Source organism: Ailuropoda melanoleuca, chromosome 13 (assembly GCF_002007445.2).
Source record: "Ailuropoda melanoleuca isolate Jingjing chromosome 13, ASM200744v2, whole genome shotgun sequence".
Classification (NCBI taxonomy): domain Eukaryota; kingdom Metazoa; phylum Chordata; class Mammalia; order Carnivora; family Ursidae; genus Ailuropoda; species Ailuropoda melanoleuca.
The window spans coordinates 10,665,628-10,685,822 of NC_048230.1; the positions used below are offsets into that span (position 1 = coordinate 10,665,628).

Sequence of the window (20,195 nt, forward strand, 5' to 3'; positions counted from 1 at the left end):
TAAACAGTGTCAATATTATGATGCATATGTGGTCTTCCTAGACACTTCCCTAACCACTGTAACATATACATACATAACTGTACATATATGCCTGTTTAATCTCTATTTTCAAAACATAAGGGGATCATGTTACAAGCATGGTTTCTTTTTCTAGTTAACAAAATAACCTGGAAATTTGATAGTATAATCAATTTTTTTAAAGGTATCACTTTTTTTTTTCCTATCATACATACCTATTTACTCAAAAGGTGGATTATAATATAGTATTTTGTAGCTGAACATTGTTAATACTTACAATGTCACTTCATCCTTTAACAGCCGTTTACAATTCCATTGAATGATCTTACTGTGATTTAACTAGTTGCTTATTGAAGGTCATTTAGGTTGTTTATTCCCCCATTATAAATCATGTTGCAACAAAGGTTCCTGTTTTGTTCTGTATTTCCTATTTATTTATTTTTAAATAGTTTTTTAAGATTTACTTATTTGAGAGAGAGAGAAAGGGGGGGAGAAAGTGGAGGAGAGGGCCAGAGGGAGAGAATCCCTCAAGCTCAATCTCAAAACCCATGAGATGATATTTATTTACTTACTTATTTTACTTAAGTACAGTTGACACACAATGTAAAGATTCTTAATACGAATATATTTGCCGACTCACTATACTTCCTTAGGTCAATTCCTAGAGGTAGATTTTTCTGGGTCATCAGATAAGTATACATTTAAAATTCTGACACACATTGCCAAACAGCCCTCCAAAATCATTTTGCCAATTACATTCCCAACAATGGTACAAGGAAGCGTCTGTTTCTCCACACCATCAACACAGGAGGTTACCAAACTTTTAATGTTTTATAATTTAATAGGGGAAAAAATGAAATCTCATTTTAATTTGCATTTCTTTGATTAATGAGGTTGACAGTCTTTGTTTTTTAGCTATTTGAGATTTTTTTTTTTTTTTTAAAGATTTTTTTATTTTTTTTTATTTATTCGACAGAGATAGAGACAGCCAGCGAGAGAGGGAACACAAGCAGGGGGAGTGGGAGAGGAAGAAGCAGGCTCATAGCAGAAGAGCCTGATGTGGGGCTCGATCCCATAACGCCGGGATCACGCCCTGAGCCGAAGGCAGACGCTTAACCGCTGTGCCACCCAGGCGCCCCTGAGATTTTTTTTTTTAATGATTTCTAAGTTTGCTTGTTGACATGCTTTGTCCATTATTTTTACTGGGATTCTTAGAGACTTGTAAAAATTCTTTACGTACTATTTTACATAGTAAAGAAAAATGCCATATATTGAACTTTTTCTTGCCAGTCTGTCATTTACTTATCACTTTGTTTTCGATGTCTTTTTCAATGTGACTTTCAGGTAGTCAGATCTATTAATATTTTTCCTTATGGCTTCTGGCTTCTGGCCTTGGTATCATGCTTACAAAGTCCTTCTCCATCTCATAATCTTAAAAAAATTCTCTATTCATACATGCACACCAAGAATGACAGATCTGTAACTTAGCAAACCCAAAACTATTCATTTGAAGAAAAGTATTATGCGCTGATATTGATATTTTAACAACTATGAAAGTTTCCAATTCCTCAGTGATATTTTGTGGTATACAAAGTAGAAGACAAAAAGGTATGGTACCAGATTGTCACCAGTTATGGTATTACCTAAAGAAAAACAAAATAGGTCAAGCTATGACTGCCTCCTTCTGCCCTGAGAATCTGGATACTAGAAGCAGAGAGAGCTAATGCCCAGTTCCTCTACCCACAGTTAATCTGGCTTATTCAGACTATGGAGCACAAGCAGTAATATGGATAAATGCCTCTTCTTACGAAACACAATGGGAATAGAGTGCACTGTGGCAAAAACACATGCTCAGTTCTCCAGCTACAAGACTTTTATTAAATTCCTTGTTAAGTGGGCTAAACGAGCTGGAGAAAAATGCTGATAATAAGCAATCAGTCCACAAGGGACAGCCTTTTCTCCCCCAGAAACACTGAATGCCAGAAGGACTATTACCCAACAAACATTCCCAACCCCTTCTCCCCTGCCTGCTCTACCTGAAGTAGCAGGTAGTACAGTTCTAACTAATGAGATATAAGACGTTTGGAGGGGATTCCAGGGAAGCTTTTACTTTTCTGATAAAAGAAAGCAGATAAATCTGACACCACTTCTTTCCTTTCTTCTTCCTGCCGTGAACATGTTTCATGGCTACAACTGCAGCCGCCATCTTGGGACCACAAGAGAAAGACTAAGAGATGCTGGCCCTTATATCACTGAGAAGGGAAAACCACTGCCAATAATTTCATGCTACCCCTAAAATTTTTCTGTCAAAAAAATAAACTCATTTGCTTACACCTCTGTAGGCAGGTTTTAAGATTCTTGCAGACCAAGTCCAACATAATCCTAAATAATACAGTGATTTTCAAATCATCTTTGTCGAGCATTTGGTAGCAACCCTCAGAAATTATAAGTGAATAAATAAGATTCAGGAAAACTAAGTGCCCCTGGGATATTAGGTGATTCAAGAAAAATCCCAACTACGAAAAGTTGTTTCTAAATGATCTAGTAGTAATACTGTATTCAAAAGATGCCACTAATATCATGCTGAGCTTCACACTTTATGGCTGGGGTAATAATGTTTCCTTAATGGGTTTGTTTTAGTTTTTGAGCATCCAGCTTTCCTTTCCTGTTGATATAATCTCCCATGTTGTCCTGACAGGGATTCCAAGTTGCACTCAATTTACTCTGTAATTTCAAAAAAACAGAGTAGATCCAGAAATAAGTGGAAACAAACAAAAAACCCCAGCCAGACAAAGGCATTCATTTGCAAAACACAGGAGAGGATGTGAAGTCACAAAGTTTTGAGTACAAATGTACTCAGGACCCTCCATAAGTTCTTTTATACTCAAAGTACTGAACAAAAGCAAACAAAAAAAAAGTAATTACTGTGTTCACCTCAACTTGCAGATCTACTACTTTTTAGGCCAGGACAGAAAATCTGATGTAGCAAGTGAAATATTCTCAAATAAAAAGGTTAAGTGTACTTTGAAATATAAAGCGGGCAAAACCCTTATGTGCTTACCCTAGGACCAATAATTTCGCTTGGTAAAGATTTATGCTTACAAATGTCTATCACAACATTATTTACTACAATTAAAAATCATTTAAATGTCCAACAATTAGGGAATGACTAAATAAGCAATATAAAAATATTATAGTCATTCAAAATTTTTGAATGTGACTGACATGAAAATGTTCACAGTATACAAAATATTCAAGAGAAAAAATTCACAATAGAATATAATTTTAGTTATATTCTAAAGAAAAAACAAGAACATTCTCAAAGGAAACTCATAAAGACCAAAAAGAGGGGTGCCTGGCTGGCTCAGTCAGTGGAGCACGTGACCCTTGACCTCACGGTCATGAGTTCAAGCCCCATGTTGGGCACAGAGATTACATTAGAATACATACATACATACATAAATAGAATGTTTAGGAAAAATTTTTTTAAAAAGACTGAAAGGAAACATTCAGAGATGCTACAGGTGGCTCTCTCCTGCATGTGTATATATTTACATGCGCACATTTCCTAGCTCCCTCCACTGAGAGCCTGGGAACAGTGAAACCCGGTGACAACAAACACCCTTAGCACACAGATCTTGGTTTCTAAAGATTTTTTTTTTTAATTTTTATTTATTCGACAGAGATAGAGACAGCCAGCGAGAGAGGGAACACAAGCAGGGGGAGTGGGAGAGGAAGAAGCAGGCTCATAGCAGAGGAGCCTGATGTGGGGCTCGATCCCATAATGCCGGGATCACGCCCTGAGCCGAAGGCAGACGCTTAACCGCTGTGCCACCCAGACGCCCCCAGATCTTGGTTTCTAAATACCACAATCCACAAAAAAGAATCAGAACTCCTCAGAGAAAGACTGACTCCAGGGCTGGAACAGGGAAAGTGTAAGACAAGCCTAGAACACCCTGTTGTGCCAGAAAGTAAGAACATACTCAAGGAATGGGGTCATCCCAAAAGGACACAAGCTAGCTCGAAAGGGCTTCCATCAATGTGGCACAATTTCAAATAAAAATTAATGACAGTAATTGGTTATAATTCATTGAATAAAATAGGAAAGCATGAGTTCATACTGATATAAATGAATAAATGAATGGTAAACAAATGAAAGAGAAGCAACTGGCTAAATAAGTAATATAAAAATATTACAATGTAGTAGAATCCTAGCTAATATAGAAGGAATCAGTCCTTAAAAAATGGCTATCTATTAATTGTAATATTATGAGGACAGATTTTTTGCATACATTTCTATCTTGTTTCTGTTTATAAAACGAACATGTACTTCTTTTATAAAATACAAAGAAAAAAAAAACCCCTCAATGGCAGCCTGAACAAACACAACATAACGCACATCTCTAGAGCAGTCTCTAGAGATATTTCAAAAAGGAGAGCATATACACAAAACCCCCCAGCCACGTAAAGCAAGTGCATGTGCTGTCCTGACCCACCTTTCTGTCCTAGAGAAAAGCCTAGATATCCTAAGCAGGTGGCTAAAGTTAAAACCAAAACAGCAAAAACAAACAAAAAAACCACCAGAGGCAGCATTCATATTTATGGAAATTTTGGTTTGGTTCTACAGTAATTATGGGGTGAAGAAATGTGACAAGGATCCTTGCTATGATGCCAATGACAAATGGTTAACTGATAAGAAGAAATGGAGAGGGCGACAGGCTGTAGAACAGGTCAATATCAGGCTGTCATGGAGCCATTTGAGACACATAATTAATCTATTACTCACCTGGCATCATCATTCATTGTAGTGTGGTCAATAGGTGCCATGAAGCTCAGTAGCTTGCTGAGGACATGAAACCTAAATAAAGCAGGAAACAAACAGGCAGCAACATTAGTAACTACTAACCAAGAAAAGGAAACACATTCCATGAGTTAACAAACTCCAGAACTGGTCACAGGAGCATCTGACTCCAGAGTGGACTGGAGAACAATTCATAGGCCACACTAATCACAAATGTATTTCCCTCTTTCTCCTTAATATTACAGGAGAAAAGTCTCATCACAGCACATTGTAAATAACAGTTCAACATTTACATCATAGTTCCAAAAAAGAGGAGACACACTTGTGCCCTTGAGCAATATACTAACTCTTAAACATTACTCCAGATAAACGAGAAGGAGGACTTGAGTACCCCATTTTCCTCCTCTAAGTACATCTTAATCATTTTTCAGTGTCATTACTAGTAAGCACAGTACTGGTACAACACCCAGATGCAATGTCTTGCACACCATTGCTCATTAGCACTGGTTTTCTGAGTCAGAAAAGGCTTCTAGAATTCCACGTCATCTCTATTCACTAGATCCAATCTTTCATTTCACCCATCTTTAAATGAAGGAGTACATCTGAGTACATAACAAGTTTGATCCTTAGATCTTCAAGTCATGGTGTTAGTAGAAATTTAAATGATATCACTTCCATTTCTCACCAACAGAAAAAAAAAGGGTATTTCTGTACAAAGTGCTTTGAGATCCTCTGATGAAAGGAGCTGAACAACTATATGACCTTATACGGACCAAATTATGCCAAAGAGAATTCACAGGAGGTAGCCCTTTCTGTTCATTATACTAGAAGAGGCTGTTGACAATATGCATGTTATAAAACTCTAACCAAAAAAACTCTACTGGGGGACGCCTGGCTGGCTCAGTCGGTAGGTCATGTGACTCTTGATCTCCGGGTCGTAAGTCTGAGCCCCATGCTGCGAATAGAAATTACTTAAAAAATAAATAAAATCTTTTTAAAAACCCACAAAATTCTACTTGGGCAGAATACTATCCACAAACAAAAATATTTTCATGTACATAATATTAGCTTTACAGTATTACAAACATTTTTACACATATAGAGTAATTTGATTCTCTATGGTACCACCCACAGCTAAGCCTCCCAAATTTCATTCTTTTTTTAACAAATGAATTTTACAGTAACAATAGTGATGAGATTTTCCCCATTACAAGAGTAATAGGGAAACTATAAATTCATTATAGAAAATATGGGAAAAAAACAAGAAAGCACACACACAAAATGCATAGTTCCTCCACCTACAGAGCGCTGTTAACATTTTGATTAGTTATGTCTGTTTTTCGTAGTCATCCTGTTACACACACACACACACACACACACAATTTTGTATTCTCTTTTTTTCACTTAGCATTGTAAGCACTGTCCCATAACAATATCTGGGTAGCTGTATACAATTCCCAGGAGTGGAAATACTATAATACATTTTTGAACATTTATATTGCTTCCCATTGTTCACGTTTCTTAAGATGCAAAAACAAAATCTCTGTGCATAGTTGTTTTTTTTAAATGTCTGCTACCTAATTATAGAACGTAATATATAATTCTTATAAAAATGATTCAAATACAAACATGTGTAGAAAACTGACAAGATTCCTGTAGTCCTATACCCCAGAAATAATCCCTGCTAACTAAAACTGTTAAGTGTGGCTGTAGCATGTTCCATATCTAAGACCAATATAACTTAACACATTTTTAACACAAAAGGGAGATTGTAATATACTTAATATTCTACATGATACTTTTTCCCACTGAACCATGTCATATTCTATTCTTTTTCATAGTTGCAGAATATTCCATTGTGTCAATATAATTTATTTAAACTCCTATTAATGGGCATTTATATAGATTGTTCCCCTTTAAAAACCATACTAAACAGTGTTAAAGTCAAGATTCTTATACATAGGAGCGCCTGGGTGGCTCAGTCATTAAGCGTCTGCCTTCTGCTCAGGTCATGATCCCAGGGTCCCAGGATCAAGCCCCCCATCGGGCTCCCTGCTTGGCTGGAAGCCTGCTTCTCCCTCTCCCACTCCCCTGCTTGTGTTCCCTCTCTCGCTCTCTCTCTCTCTGTCAAATAAATAAATAAAATCTTAAAAAAAAATTCTTATACATAAATTATTGGATATTTGTTCATATATTTCTTTGGGATAAATTCTGAAATGTGAAATTGCTGGTGAATCAAAAGGTACATATATTGAAAATTGAAAAGACTGAACCAAAATACCCTCTCAAAGGTTATGTTGATGTATGAGAATATAAATATTCACACAACTTTTTTTTTAAGTATAAAGCTTAAGTATTAATAATAAATGCATTTTAATGTCTTTAGACTTCACCAAACTTTGGTGTCCATCTGAAAAAAGGAATACTCTTCTTGGCTGTATTCAAAGAGTGGTTTAATCCACTCTCTGGACAAAGACTACGAGCTCCACTCCACAGCTGTACTGTCAGATTCAGCAGTCACTGGCCACGTGTGGTTACACGAGCCCTTGAAACCATGGCTAGTCTGACTGCTGCAGATGTGCCAAAATGAGAAGTGCACCAGATTTTGAAGACTCCAGGTTAAAAAAAGAATGTAAAATATACTATTAATAGTTTTAAAATAATAAATTGTTGAAATATTGGGTAATAATATTTTTGATATATTGGGTTAAAAGAAATATTTTTTAAAGACTTTATTTGAGAGAGTGAAAGAGAGATCATGAGCAGGGGGGAAGGGTAGAGGGAGAAGCAGGCTCCCCACTGAGCAGGGCTCCTGATGCGGGGCTCGATCCCAGGACCCTGGGATCATGACCTGAGCCAAAGGCAGACGCTTGACCATCTGAGCCATTCAGATGCCCTTAAGTGAAATATATTATTAAGTCCACCTGATTCCTTTTACTTTTGAAATGTGGCCACTAAAATATTTAACATTACATATGTAATACATATTTTTATTGGATGTTGCTGATCTGCAGAATACCTTTACTAATTTTAATACAATATATTCAATAACTATTAACAGCATGACGAAAGACAGACTTTAAGAAGTAATCACATTAAAGACAATTTAGTAATGTGTACTTAATGCAATAGATTTCATCTAATCTCAGTGCTGCTGAGGAGGAATGCATGTTTTAGTATTAAAACACCTTTTAACAAGCATACTAAGAAAAGATAAACGTCATTTTGCTGCAGAAGAACAGACAAACACAGTAAGATATCCTGTTACTAAAAGGCTGAATTTAATTCACTTACATTATGAATTCTGGTTAAATCAAGATCAGATCTACTTAAATATAATGCTGAGTAAAAATACTGATAAATCAACAGTTACAATTATTTCCCCAAACCCAAATATTCCTTTTTTAAAAAAATAAATTATTTTCTAGCATCCAACAAGCTGCCATTAACCTGCTATCATTTAACTAATGTTCGTCTCTGCTATGACATTTCTGGAAATCTTCTCTCTCCAACTCTACCACAAACAAAGAACAGAACCTGCTTACTAGTGGAACCCAGTATCGGTGATGACCACTGCCATACCTACCAGCTCTTCTTGAGGTCTCATTTAAGGAAGTTATTTATAATAGTTTCATCTAGCCTGGCTACTTGTTTAATCCTTCGGGGCAGAATGCTAATGTATCCAATATGTCATTCTGGTGCCTGCAGAGGCCAGTAAGTCCTGCCCAGAGAAACAAAACAGGCCACAGGTCAAAGCATGGGCTCCGCAATCAGACCAGTTAGCTCAAATCCTTACTGGTGACTTCCCAGTTCTGTACGGGCTGTGAGTTACTTCTCTTCTCAAAGCACTTTACAGGAATTACTGCATCTAATGTGATACCAACCCTCCGAGATGTGACTTTTATGCATATATGCGTTTCACAGGTGAGGAAACTGAACCGCAGATGTAAACTAACTTGCCCAAGGTCTCCAGGCAGGTAAACAGAAGAGTAAGCTTCAAACCTGGACAGGTAAGCTCCAGAGTCTGTGGTTTTTGTTCTCTCTGCATGTAAACTGCTTAGCAGAGTTTTATAAATGTTATCACTGTTGCTATTAATAAAGATCATTCTCTGATTCTGACCACATCCCTCACATTCCTGGTCGCAGGAAAGCCTGGTGAATATGGATGACAAAACTGCAAAAGAATGCAAAACATAGGACCTTTCTTAAAAACTTTTTTTTTTTAAAGTAGGCTCCAAGCCCGGTGTGGAGCCCTAAACTTTTTTTGGTGGGGGACATGACGGGGAGGGAGAGAGAGGGAGAACCCCAGGCAGGCTCCACGCCCAGCGCACAACCTACATGGGGCTCCATCTCACAACCCTGAGACCATGACCTGAGCCAAAATCAAGAGTCAGACACTCAACTGACTAAGCCACCCAGGCAACCCGGCCCCAAACTTTTTAATTCAATAATTAATTTATAGTAATTTTAGACTTGTAGAATGACTGCACACATAGTAGAGAGAGTTCATGCATACCCTTGCCCAGCTTCCTCTAGAGTTAACAATTTATGTAAATATAATGCAATTATCAAAATCAGGAAATTAACTCTGGTACAATACTACTATCCAAATTACACAGCTTTCAATTTCCACCGATTTTTACCTAGTGTTCTTTTTTTTTTTTTTTCCAGGATCCAATCTAGGACCCAAATTGTACCTACCTGCGATATCTCCTTAGTCCCCTTCATTCTATGACAGTTCCTCAGTATTCCTTTGTTTTTCAACGACTCACTACAGTCTACAGAATAAAGTCCAAATTCTTAGCATGGCCATGACCTAGCACTCACCTACTCATACAGCCTCATCTCCTGCCATTCCCCCATATTTACGTGAATTTTCTGCCAAAACAAATTAAATTACAGTTCCCAAAATGGCCATGTACACTCTCAAGTCTGTGTTTTGGCAAATATTATTCTCTTTGGCCTTTTGCTAGGCTGACTCTCCTGGTCTGCTCAGTGCGAAGTGTGGATGGCGTCTTAGTCTAAGTCTTCCTGAGCAGCCTGCACTCCCCCAAGGGCAATCAGGTGACCCCGACACCAGGAGGACCTCCAGCACCGCACTTCCCGCACACCATCACTGTCTGGTCTTACTGCTTGTTGGCTTTTCTCTCTTTCTCTTTTTTTTTTTTTAAGAGAAAGAGAGCACATGGGGGAGCGGGGAGGGGGTTGCAGAGGGAAGGGAGAGAGAATCTTCAGCAAGATCCACGCCCAGTGTGCAGTCCAACGTGGGGGTCTGATCTTACGACCCTGAGATCATGACCTGAGCCAAAACCAAGAGTCAGACAACACTTAACCAACTGAGCCACCCAGGCACCCCAATGCCATCTTCTCCTGGACATACTCCTCAAGGGCAGAATGGGTCTTACCTGGAACCTAATACAGTTCCTAGAACTTCAGAAGGAATCCTTTTTTATTGGGGGAAAAAAAAAATTATTTATTTATGAGAGAGAGAATGAGAGAGAGAGAGAGAGAGAGAGAGAGAGAATGAGCAGGGAGGAGGGGCAGAGGGGGAGAATCCCAAGCAGACTCCCCTCTGACCAGGGAGCCTGACTCGGGGCCCAATCCCACAACCTACAAGATCATAACCCCAGCCAAAATCAAGAGTCGGAAGCTCAACTGACAAAGCCACCCAGGTGCCCCTCCTTTTTTAACTTTAATTAACCACGTCTTACATTTTAATGTTTAGCCCCATTTAAATAGAATGTCTGGGGGCGCTTGGGTGGCTCAGTCATTAAGCGTCTGCCTTTGGCTCAGGGTGTGATCCCCACGTTCTGGGATCGAGCCCCACATCAGGCTCCTCTACTGGGAGCCTGCTTCTTCCTCTCCCACTCCCCCTGCTTGTGTTCCCTCTCTCGCTGGCTGTCTCTCTCTCTGTCAAATAAATAAATAAAATCTTTAAAAATAAATAAACAAATAAATAAAATAAATAGAATGTCTGTCTCTCACTTGCCTGTTGCCAGAATAAGACTTTAAATGTCTCTGGATATATGGGCAGATGTGAATCTAAATCACTATCAAAATGCTACAAAACCAGGTGTATATATTTGCAGTGACCATACCTCTAAGGAACAGTTTATTGAGGTTAGCTTAGTAAATTAATATAAGAAAAACACTTGCTATTAAAACAAACTCCTGTTTTTTTCCTTTCAACTTAATAAATAATAACCATGATAGTGTATTTTGATTTGGGAAAGAACAGACTCATGTTCTCCTAAGTTATTTGCCATGCTAGAAAAGTACTCACTTTCCCAACACTCACCCAGGTTTCTTACTCTGTGTTATGTTTAAGGTTATAGCCATTTCTCCCTACCTGGTGAGCGTGTTAATTTTAATGACATAATCACCCAAAAACATCATCTGGCTGATTAATGAAAGATTGGAATTGTCATAAAGAATAAGGGAGCACAATTCTTGCCCTCAAGGGGCACACACATATAGCTACTTGCCCTAACAATAATATAGAAAAGGGATATTCTCCTCTCTCAATTCTTTTGAAGATGGTATATTTGCAACAGCAATAGCAACAGGTAAACATAAGAGAAACCAAGGAAATTAACACTTTTGAATGCTTACTATATACAGGACATTTACATGTCACTTTAATCTTCAAACCAAATCTATAAAGCAGGGATTATTATTGCTACTTAGTAAATGAGAAAAGTGAGCTACAGAGATAAAAGGACAACCAAAATCATACAGCCAGACAGAGCCAGAATGTGAACCCAAGACTCCCCGGATTCCAGGCTCCTCTCTCTAGAGTACATTCATAGTCTCGTAAAGCTACAATTTTAAAGGCACAGCACTGGAGAAAAATCTGATCTCAACATTAAAGAGTAAGTTTGGCTCTTAAGTCTATGCTCTTAACCATCCCACTAAAAACAAATCTGGAGAAGTATGAAGACTTGAAAATTCCAAATGTGAAAAAAGTTAAGCAAATCATAACAGTTTAATCTGAGATTTAAGAAAGTGACTTTGAATAAAAAGATGGTGAAAAGCTGCTTTACACTTCTGCAAAGTTAGAAATACATATTTCCTGGTGAGTTTATTAAAAACAAAAACAGGTTAATAATAAAGTAGTGAAATCTGCTTCTCTGAAGTCACTTAAATATGAGACAGATCCACATATGTCTAAAGGGAATTCAATGACAGGCAGTCTAATAAGCATGTGGAATTAGCTATCTGTCTAAACTGTCCTAACATAATGAGTTAAAGAATTTTTTTTCCTGTGCACCTCAATTATAAGTAGTTTCTTTGACATGGAGGCTTTGTGCAAATGATATTATGTAACAGACATATAATAAAATATTATCTATCTGTATACCATACATACACACACACAAGACTGAGGGTTTTCCTATAGTCAGAAATCGGTTTTCTCATAAAAATTTTATTTCTCTGGGCACCTGGCTGGCTCAGTGGGTGGAGTGTGTGACTCTTGACCTCGGGCTTGTAGTTTGAACCCCGTGTTGGGTGAAGAGATTGCTTAAAAATAAAATCTTAGGGGCGCCTGGGTAGCGCAGTCGTTAAGGCGACTGCCTTCAGCTCAGGGCGTGATCCTGGCGTTCTGGGATCGAGTCCCACATCGGGCTCCTCAGCTGGGAGCCTGCTTCTTCCTCTCCCTCTCCCCTGCTGTGTTCCCTCTCTCACTGGCTGTCTCTCTGTCACATAAATAAAATAAAATCTTAAAAAAAAAAAAATAAAAATAAATAAATAAATAAATAAAATAAAATCTTAAAAAAAAATTGTATTTCTCATCTAAGCACATAGTTAACATTCTCTGGAATCCTTCATTTGTATCTTCTTAGCATAGTGTGTACATGCATGGCCTCATGAAAATGGACCAATATAATCCTAGTCTAAAGAAGCATCCAAAGTAAAACTGTCATATTGTTCCATAGACATCGCTTTTTAACACTAAGAAAAATTCAGGGCACCTGGGTGGCTCGGTCAGTTGGGCATCCAACTCTTGATTTCAGCTCAGGTCGTGGTCTCAGGGTCATGAGATCGAGGGCCGCATCAGGCTCCAGGCTGGGCGTGGAGCCTGCTTAGGATTCTCTCTCTCCCCTTCCCTCCCCACTCCCATTTTCTCTCACTCTAGGAAAAAAAACAATAAAACAAACAAACAAAAACCTAAGAAAACTAAGACAACTTCAGCTATCTTATTTCTCTTTCAGGAAAATGCAGGTGTAATTTAACCCATCCCCTTATAGCAGAACAAAAAGGAACTGAAACTATAGTATTTCCATTTTAGAGTAAGAAAAACTGAGTCCCCAAAAAGCCACAAATATTGTTTTCGTTATTTTTCTGATCCTTAAAAACAGAATCATTGGAAGAAATAGAGAATTGACACAACAGCCAAAATACAAGAGCTGTAATATGTTAAAATCTTTTCTAAAAAATAACTCACCGGAGCTTCCTTCCTTTGCTGGCTTTCCTATCTACTTTCTTGTGGATTTTGCTTCGTAACTTCTGGATCGCAAGCCACTGTCTGGGAAATTCACAAACAATGTTATGCATCATCACTAACAGAAATAGTTATACCTATTGACAAATTGGAATTTTTCTCACTAGCAACCCCGCAGAAGAAATCATCAACCCACATCAAGTTCCTCAAGATAGTCTGGGGCCAAAGCGACTAATCAATTGAATAGTATTTGTGCAATGATAAAAAAACAGATGGCAGCTGGGAAATTCTACAGCGAATCTGGTTAACAATGTTCCTTAGTATCTAGAGTCGCTGTGACAGGCACTGAATCTCGCAGTCCTCAGGAAAAGCCAGCAAACCGAGTAGAGCTGTTGGGTTTGCTGTCAGTGTTTCAGCTATGCAGAATGTTCTACTAATACTGCAACTGCTGTTTGGTTTATATACAGGAATTCTTCCATTTTCCCTTTGTTAACACCCAAGTGCTTTTTCTGGCACTTTCCAATGTTTGCTAATTTTTTACAGTTATTCACTACTGACACTAGTTTTGTGGCCATTTTAATTTTCATTTCATCTGTAGTATTTAAGAATGTGCTGCTGAGAACTAAGGGTTCTTTCCCCCCAATATCGTCTCAATATGACTGTCACACTTACAAAAAAGTTACCAGTAATTCTTTACTACCAAATACTGAGTCAGTCTTCAAATTTCCTGGATCATCTCACTTTGACGGTTAGTTTGTTTGAATCAGGATCCAAACAAGATTCACATATTCTGAAGTCATTTTAGATGAAAAGGAATTAATTTTTCAAATAAAGGATACTGGTTAAGAAAAATCTTCATAAATTCCTCATAAGAAAAAATGTGAAAAAAAGGAGAAACAGCAGCAGCTAGTCATCTTACCTGATTTATACAACGAAAACTCAACATCAGAAAAAAATAATCTAGGGAAATCCAATTACTGTAATCTTAATATAATCTTAATTACCATAATCTATTTTATTGTAAAGTCAGATAAATGCACAATATAATCACCACTTAAATGCAATTTGCTGTATCACATTAAATTTATAGTGAACAGCTCTCTATAGCATTCCAGAGATACACAAAATATCAACAATATCCTATCCTAAAACCCAAATAATATTTTACTCAAATAAAATTATTTCATCAACACAAATTTTTCATTGTGTTCTCAAAATGCTGCTCTGCCCAGAATCCCATTCTGGCACTTGCAGCTTTTGTTTCCTTTCATGCTTTTGCAAATTATGGCTCATGGCTATTTAAATGTACACTATTCATTAGGTAGCACTCTAAATGCCCTTTTTATTTTCCAACCACAGGATGAAGCATACACACAACAGCCTTCCTTCACTACTTTACATTCTATCTACCCTGACATCTGGGTAATGCTGCCACGTTCCATTTCTAATTGTGCCGAGGCTCTTACTGAAGGGGTGGAGGTCTAAATTAGGGCAGACTCGAACAAAGCAGATTCAACTATGAGCAAGGAACCTGTTGTGCTCAGTGCTACATTCTGACAGCTGAGAGCACACATTTGGGTGGTTGCTTTTACCCAGTGGTCGGAGATTGATACAGATACAATCACAGCCCAAATTAGAGAGCAAAGAGCATAAGAAGGACTTTGAAAAACAAAGCCTAAAACAAAGACATATAAGTGCTTTATAATTTCTTATTCAACTGCACTTAAGGCAACGTGTAGGGTAAACAGGATTTCCATCACCTTGTCATTCTAGCTCTTATTGTCTTAACTTTTTTTTTTTTATGCTGCTTAACTTTTACAATTACAGGGCCAATCACTGCCTTTGAGGCAGAATTAAGGGGACTCAAAGGGAGAAACTATTATACAGGCTGCTTGCATGAAGAGAAAGCCATATCTAAATTACCTTCCCATGGCCACCTGATCATTGGGATCCAAGGAGCTGGTCTTCCGTTCTATGAGTTCTCGAAGGAGCTAGGAGAAAAAGGAAAGCAATTGATTTATTTATCATCTCCCAGCACCAAGTGACTTTAAAAGGGCACAATAGGAATTCTGAATGGCACGGTGACAGCTCTAAAACTACAATCAATAAGGGACAACCCAGTGGCAAGAGCATGACTGAATTCCCATTAACCCTTTCATATTTATATATCTTTAAAAAGGTGGCTATAGCAATAGCTGAGAACAGAAGTCCATTTGGAAGACTTATTGTACTGCAGTTCATTTCAAATGGATCAATGAGTGTGCAACATTCCCTTCATTGTTTTTATGATTAGTTTTGTCCACCTCATTGATACCAACAGAGAATCTTTAAAAGGTCAGGTGGGAAAGGCTGTATGGCAAAAAGGAAAACGCATCAGCTTCTCACCAATAGGATAATAGTACATGCTTAACTTCTGACTTACAACCTCCAATAGTCGGGAAGGCCTTCGTCAGGCAACAACCTTTATTACATATAATTAAAAGTGTGAACTTCATTCTCTTGTTTTCCATGGCTGGTACTCCATCATGCTTACTACGAAGAGATTTAACCACGTATGACACCAACACAATCATGGCCATGACAATTTTAAAAGGGAACCTGACAGAAGTCGTGCGTGTGTACCACAAATCCTGCAAAGAGAACCAGTCTCTCATCCCACACAATGAACTCCATGGGAACTCTAAACTGCTCTCCTACTCTCCTCTTAGTCCTGGGGAGTCCACGGCGTATGACCGGATGTAAAGCTATACCTCTTACACAGACTTAAGAATTTGCGTTGGCTCTTAAAGTCCTAGGTGAAGAGAAGTAATGTTTAAAAGTTAAACATTAGGGGGGCGCCTGGGTGGCACAGCGGTTAAGCGTCTGCCTTCGGCTCAGGGCGTGATCCCGGCGTTAAGGGATCGAGCCCCACATCAAGGCTCCTCCGGTATGAGCCTGCTTCTTCCTCTCCCACTACCCCTGCTTGTGTTCCCTCTCTCGCTGGCTGTCTCTATCTCTGTCAAATAAATAAATAAAATCTTTAAAAAAAAAAAAAAAAGTTTAAACATTAGGGGCGCCTGGCTGGTTCAGTCTGGAGAGCATGTGACTCCTGACCTCAGGGTCATGAGTTTGAGCCCCATGTTGGGCATGGAGCCCGCTTAAAAATAAAGAAAGGTTGAACTTGTTAAAGGAGGAGAGTTTTAAATTACAATAATAAAATTGGATACATCTCTCCCATACAAGTGCTATGTGCAGGGAAATAGCCACAGAGATTAAAAATCCCAAAAGTCTTCTGAGAGAACTCCAAGGGGAGACACTAAAATAATCCCGCTCATCATCTATCAGTCATACAGGTTTGACTTTAAAACTTGTTTCTTCACAAAAAAAGGTAATGACTTTGCAGGTGAGGCATGGTAGCAATACAGATATTTCACCAAGTTAAACAGCTGAAGTCTGTGGGAGGACAGAGAAGGAGGAATAAATTCCTATGAAAGTAGTTCACTCTCTAATTTTCATTTGTTTATGTAAGGAGGCACAGGAAGATGTAAAACAAATTTATAGAAATGTTCATTTCCATATAAGATGAATCTTTATTGCAAAAGGGAAAAGGATATCTCAATCGCAATTAAAAACCCTCCTGTGATGTTTTTTCATTTGCTTATTTTGGACATTATTACTACAGCAATTACGTTTAAAAATGCGGGGACCAGAGGCCACTGGTTTATTATCACTAGAAAACAGCAAGCTATTTCTCTACCCTGTTTATCTGATTGATTCCCAACATCTTTCTGGCAGCCAATCTATCAGTTTATCTCTCCCACTTCATCACAGTCACTTCTGGCAGCTAAATACAAGATCCAAATCCAGTGTTACACAGACATACGACAGAGTAAACCCGTGTAGCACTGCTACTCAGTAAACAGCTGCCCTGAAGGCTGAGCCAAAATGGGCTCCTGGTTCCTAGTCAATGTTCTGTCAGAAGCATGGCTGGGGGGGAGGGGTAGAAGGGGGAGAGGCTGATAAGAAAAACAGAAGAAAGAGAAGAAAAAGAAGGGGAAGAAAATACGAAAAGGGATGGGAAATAATGGAGGGGCTGCATCCCATTGCCCTTACCTTGTTCCAGCCACAGAAGAGACTGGAACAACGATTTGATTTTCCTAACAGTCTCTGATCCCTTGAGACTGGGGCTGTCATGGCCACTGGGAACAAGTGCTCACAGAAGGCTGCCCCAGCACAACAGGGTGATCCTCTGCAAGAAAGCCCCATACGCCCTTCCCGAAGGCTGGAGACTGGAGCCACACGGCTACCGTGGGTCTGTTGCGTTTGCAGTGGACCCGCGATTCAAACACCAAGTTGATGCGGCATTTACTTTCGAGCACTCTGTACTGCCGGTACTCTGGGCTGCATTCTCACTACTCAAGTGCCCTGCACAGCTACTCTTAGTCATGCGTAACAAGGGATATGCTTTTACTGGTCAATCTGGCCAAGTCTACTTTACTCAGTCCAGTGTTGCAGAAGATCCTGTTGTGGGCAAGGCAGGAATAAGAAAGTAGCCAGAAAATACAAGTAAACAAACTATTCCCGTGGCTATCACTATTTCCCATAACTAACACAATCACTGGGTTTTAATTTAATTAGTAAAACTGCTTTCAGAAAAGTTACTGAAAAATTAAGCTTTAGGAATATTGCTGAATAATTTAATTTTGCTTCTCAGTTCAATTTTTATAGCTTAACTTTATGAATAGACTTTTCCATTAAAATGCAGGTTTCTGTTACAATTATTGGAGCTTTTGATTTCTGACACAATATTTGTAATTTTCTTTGTGACTTGGAAAATGGAGACATGCGTGAAATATTTTTGTTCTAGTCTGTTTTAATTCCAGGGTCAGCTCACAAAAGCTTGACTGTTTCTCTAGTTCTAGGGGAAAATCATAGATGTTAGGTTTCCAGGTCAGCCCACAAAAACCTATTTAACCCATAACAACATACATGAGGAATAGCCCTGATGGTACTGCTCAGCATCTAATCAGCATTTATAATACTTTGTCTAGAAAAATGCACGCCAGAATCAGTTAAAAATGGCAGATTGAACACATTAGTTTATCTCTTCTCCCTCCTCAACCCCTCTTAAAGACAGGAGAGGAATAAAACAAATGTATTAACCCACGAGAAAGAAGAGAAAGGGAGAGTTAATGAGAGCAGATTTTCATAAATTTTTCAAAGACAGTCAGGAGATGGAAGAGTAAAAGGCAGTTATCACCTAAGTGCCCAGAGGGAATAAAGGTGAGGGTGGAACTAATTAGGCCCACAGAATCCCTGTGAGGAGGAGCTCTGGCGGTGGCAGTTACCACAGAAGAGGGAGAAGGAGGAGGGGCCAGTGCCACTGGGCCTTCTCCACTATCCCCAAGTGACTATCCCCCTCTCCCACCCTCTCTCACCGGGAGAAAAGAAGTTTTCTTCTCTGGAAAAACTGAGCCCCAGAAGCTCCAGACAGAGGGCTATGAGGCACAGAAGGCTGGGATGAGGGAGAAGGGAAAGGTGCTATGCCAATCCCTAGGAACTTCTGCCTCCTTCCCTTACCCTACACACAGCATCCTGACACAAAATCCCCAGGCAGGAGAGCAGAGGAGTTGCTCTTGGAGAAACTGCATGGTTGATCCCTCCACTCCCCAGAAAACATCTCCAGGTTCTGTCATTTGAAGAGTATTCCAAACAAGACGTTAGTTCACAGTGCAATTCTAAAGGAGCCCAAAAGCTCTGCCTAGGTTTCAGAGATACTGGGGATGTCTTACTACTAAATAGGAAGAGAGTTAAGGATCCCTTGGCATCTGAGTTAAGGTCCCTACAGACCAAAGCAGGTAGGAGAAGAGGGGACACAGGAAAGTAATGAGGAAAACAAAAGAAACTCAAAAAAAGAGAGAAAGAAGAATGGACACCCTTAGAGAAGTGAAAAGAAAATACATTCCCATAAGAACAGGATGCTGTGAGAAAAGAGTAAAACAAGAAATTAAACACAAAACAGAAAAAAAAAATTAAATTTCAATAGAAGAACTGGAAAATAAATGTACAAAAATCCTTCAGCTTTAAAAAGGCAAAAAGATAACACCCGCTTGCTTATTTGTAAGAGAAGAAAAAAATCTAGAGGACAATCCAGAATGTCAAGCGTCCAACTAAAAAGGCAAGACAATTAGAGAAACAGTAATGAAAATTTCCCAAACCGAAGGACAGGAATGAGCCTGCAAAAATCTAGTACAACGAATGAAAAAAGACCTTTCCCAAGACACATCAGCATGAAATGTGGAACACTGGAAGTACTGAGAAGATCCTAAATGCTTACAGTAAAAATAGGTCACATATAAAGAGGGTGACCGTATGTCCCAGTTTACCCCAGAGAGTCCTGGTTTACGCCTGTTGTCCTAGTATTCTTTCAGGCTAGTACCTCAAATGTCCCAGTTTTGGCAAGAAATTATACAGTCACCCTACATATTCAGAAACGAAAACTAAGCGGGACTAGACATTTCAATAGCAACAGCAAGTAGCAGAGCACCGCAGGGCAATACCTTCCAAATTCTGAGGAGAAGGACTTTCGACCGCAAATTCCATACACAAAGGATTAACCAAGTATGAGACTTACAGGAGACATCTTCACACGTGATTTACTTTCCACGTGCTCCTTCCCAGGAAGATGCGTCTCCGTAAAATGAGCGCATACAGCAGAAGGAGAAAGACGGGAGAGGTCAGAAAACAGGTGTAACGCAGGAGAGCAGCAAAGGCAGGGCCCGAGACTACTGATGGGAGAGGCCCAGACAGCAACCGTTCCAGAAAGGAACAGAGTCCAGAGAGCCCTAGAAATAAGGTCTCCAGGGGAAAAAGGCAGAGGGAGAGGAGGTATGATCGGTTAGATGATGTATTCAAGGCATTCGGTGTGTGTGGGGGGAAAAATAGGAGATACAC

The 20,195-nt window shown here is 39.0% G+C and overlaps 1 protein-coding gene across 1 annotated transcript in view; it reads right to left on the reverse strand.

The window, feature by feature from the left end:
* The window catches only part of AATF (apoptosis antagonizing transcription factor), a 98,397-nt gene that overhangs the window by 17,603 nt on the left and 60,599 nt on the right, over nt 1–20,195 (reverse strand). Inside the window, exons 9-11 of the mRNA XM_011231911.3 lie at nt 15,186–15,253; nt 13,266–13,346; nt 4,805–4,876 (exon numbers count right to left, since the gene is read on the reverse strand). Of these exons, the coding sequence (XP_011230213.1) occupies nt 4,805–4,876; nt 13,266–13,346; nt 15,186–15,253 (221 nt within the window). The remainder of the gene's footprint in view (nt 1–4,804; nt 4,877–13,265; nt 13,347–15,185; nt 15,254–20,195) is intronic.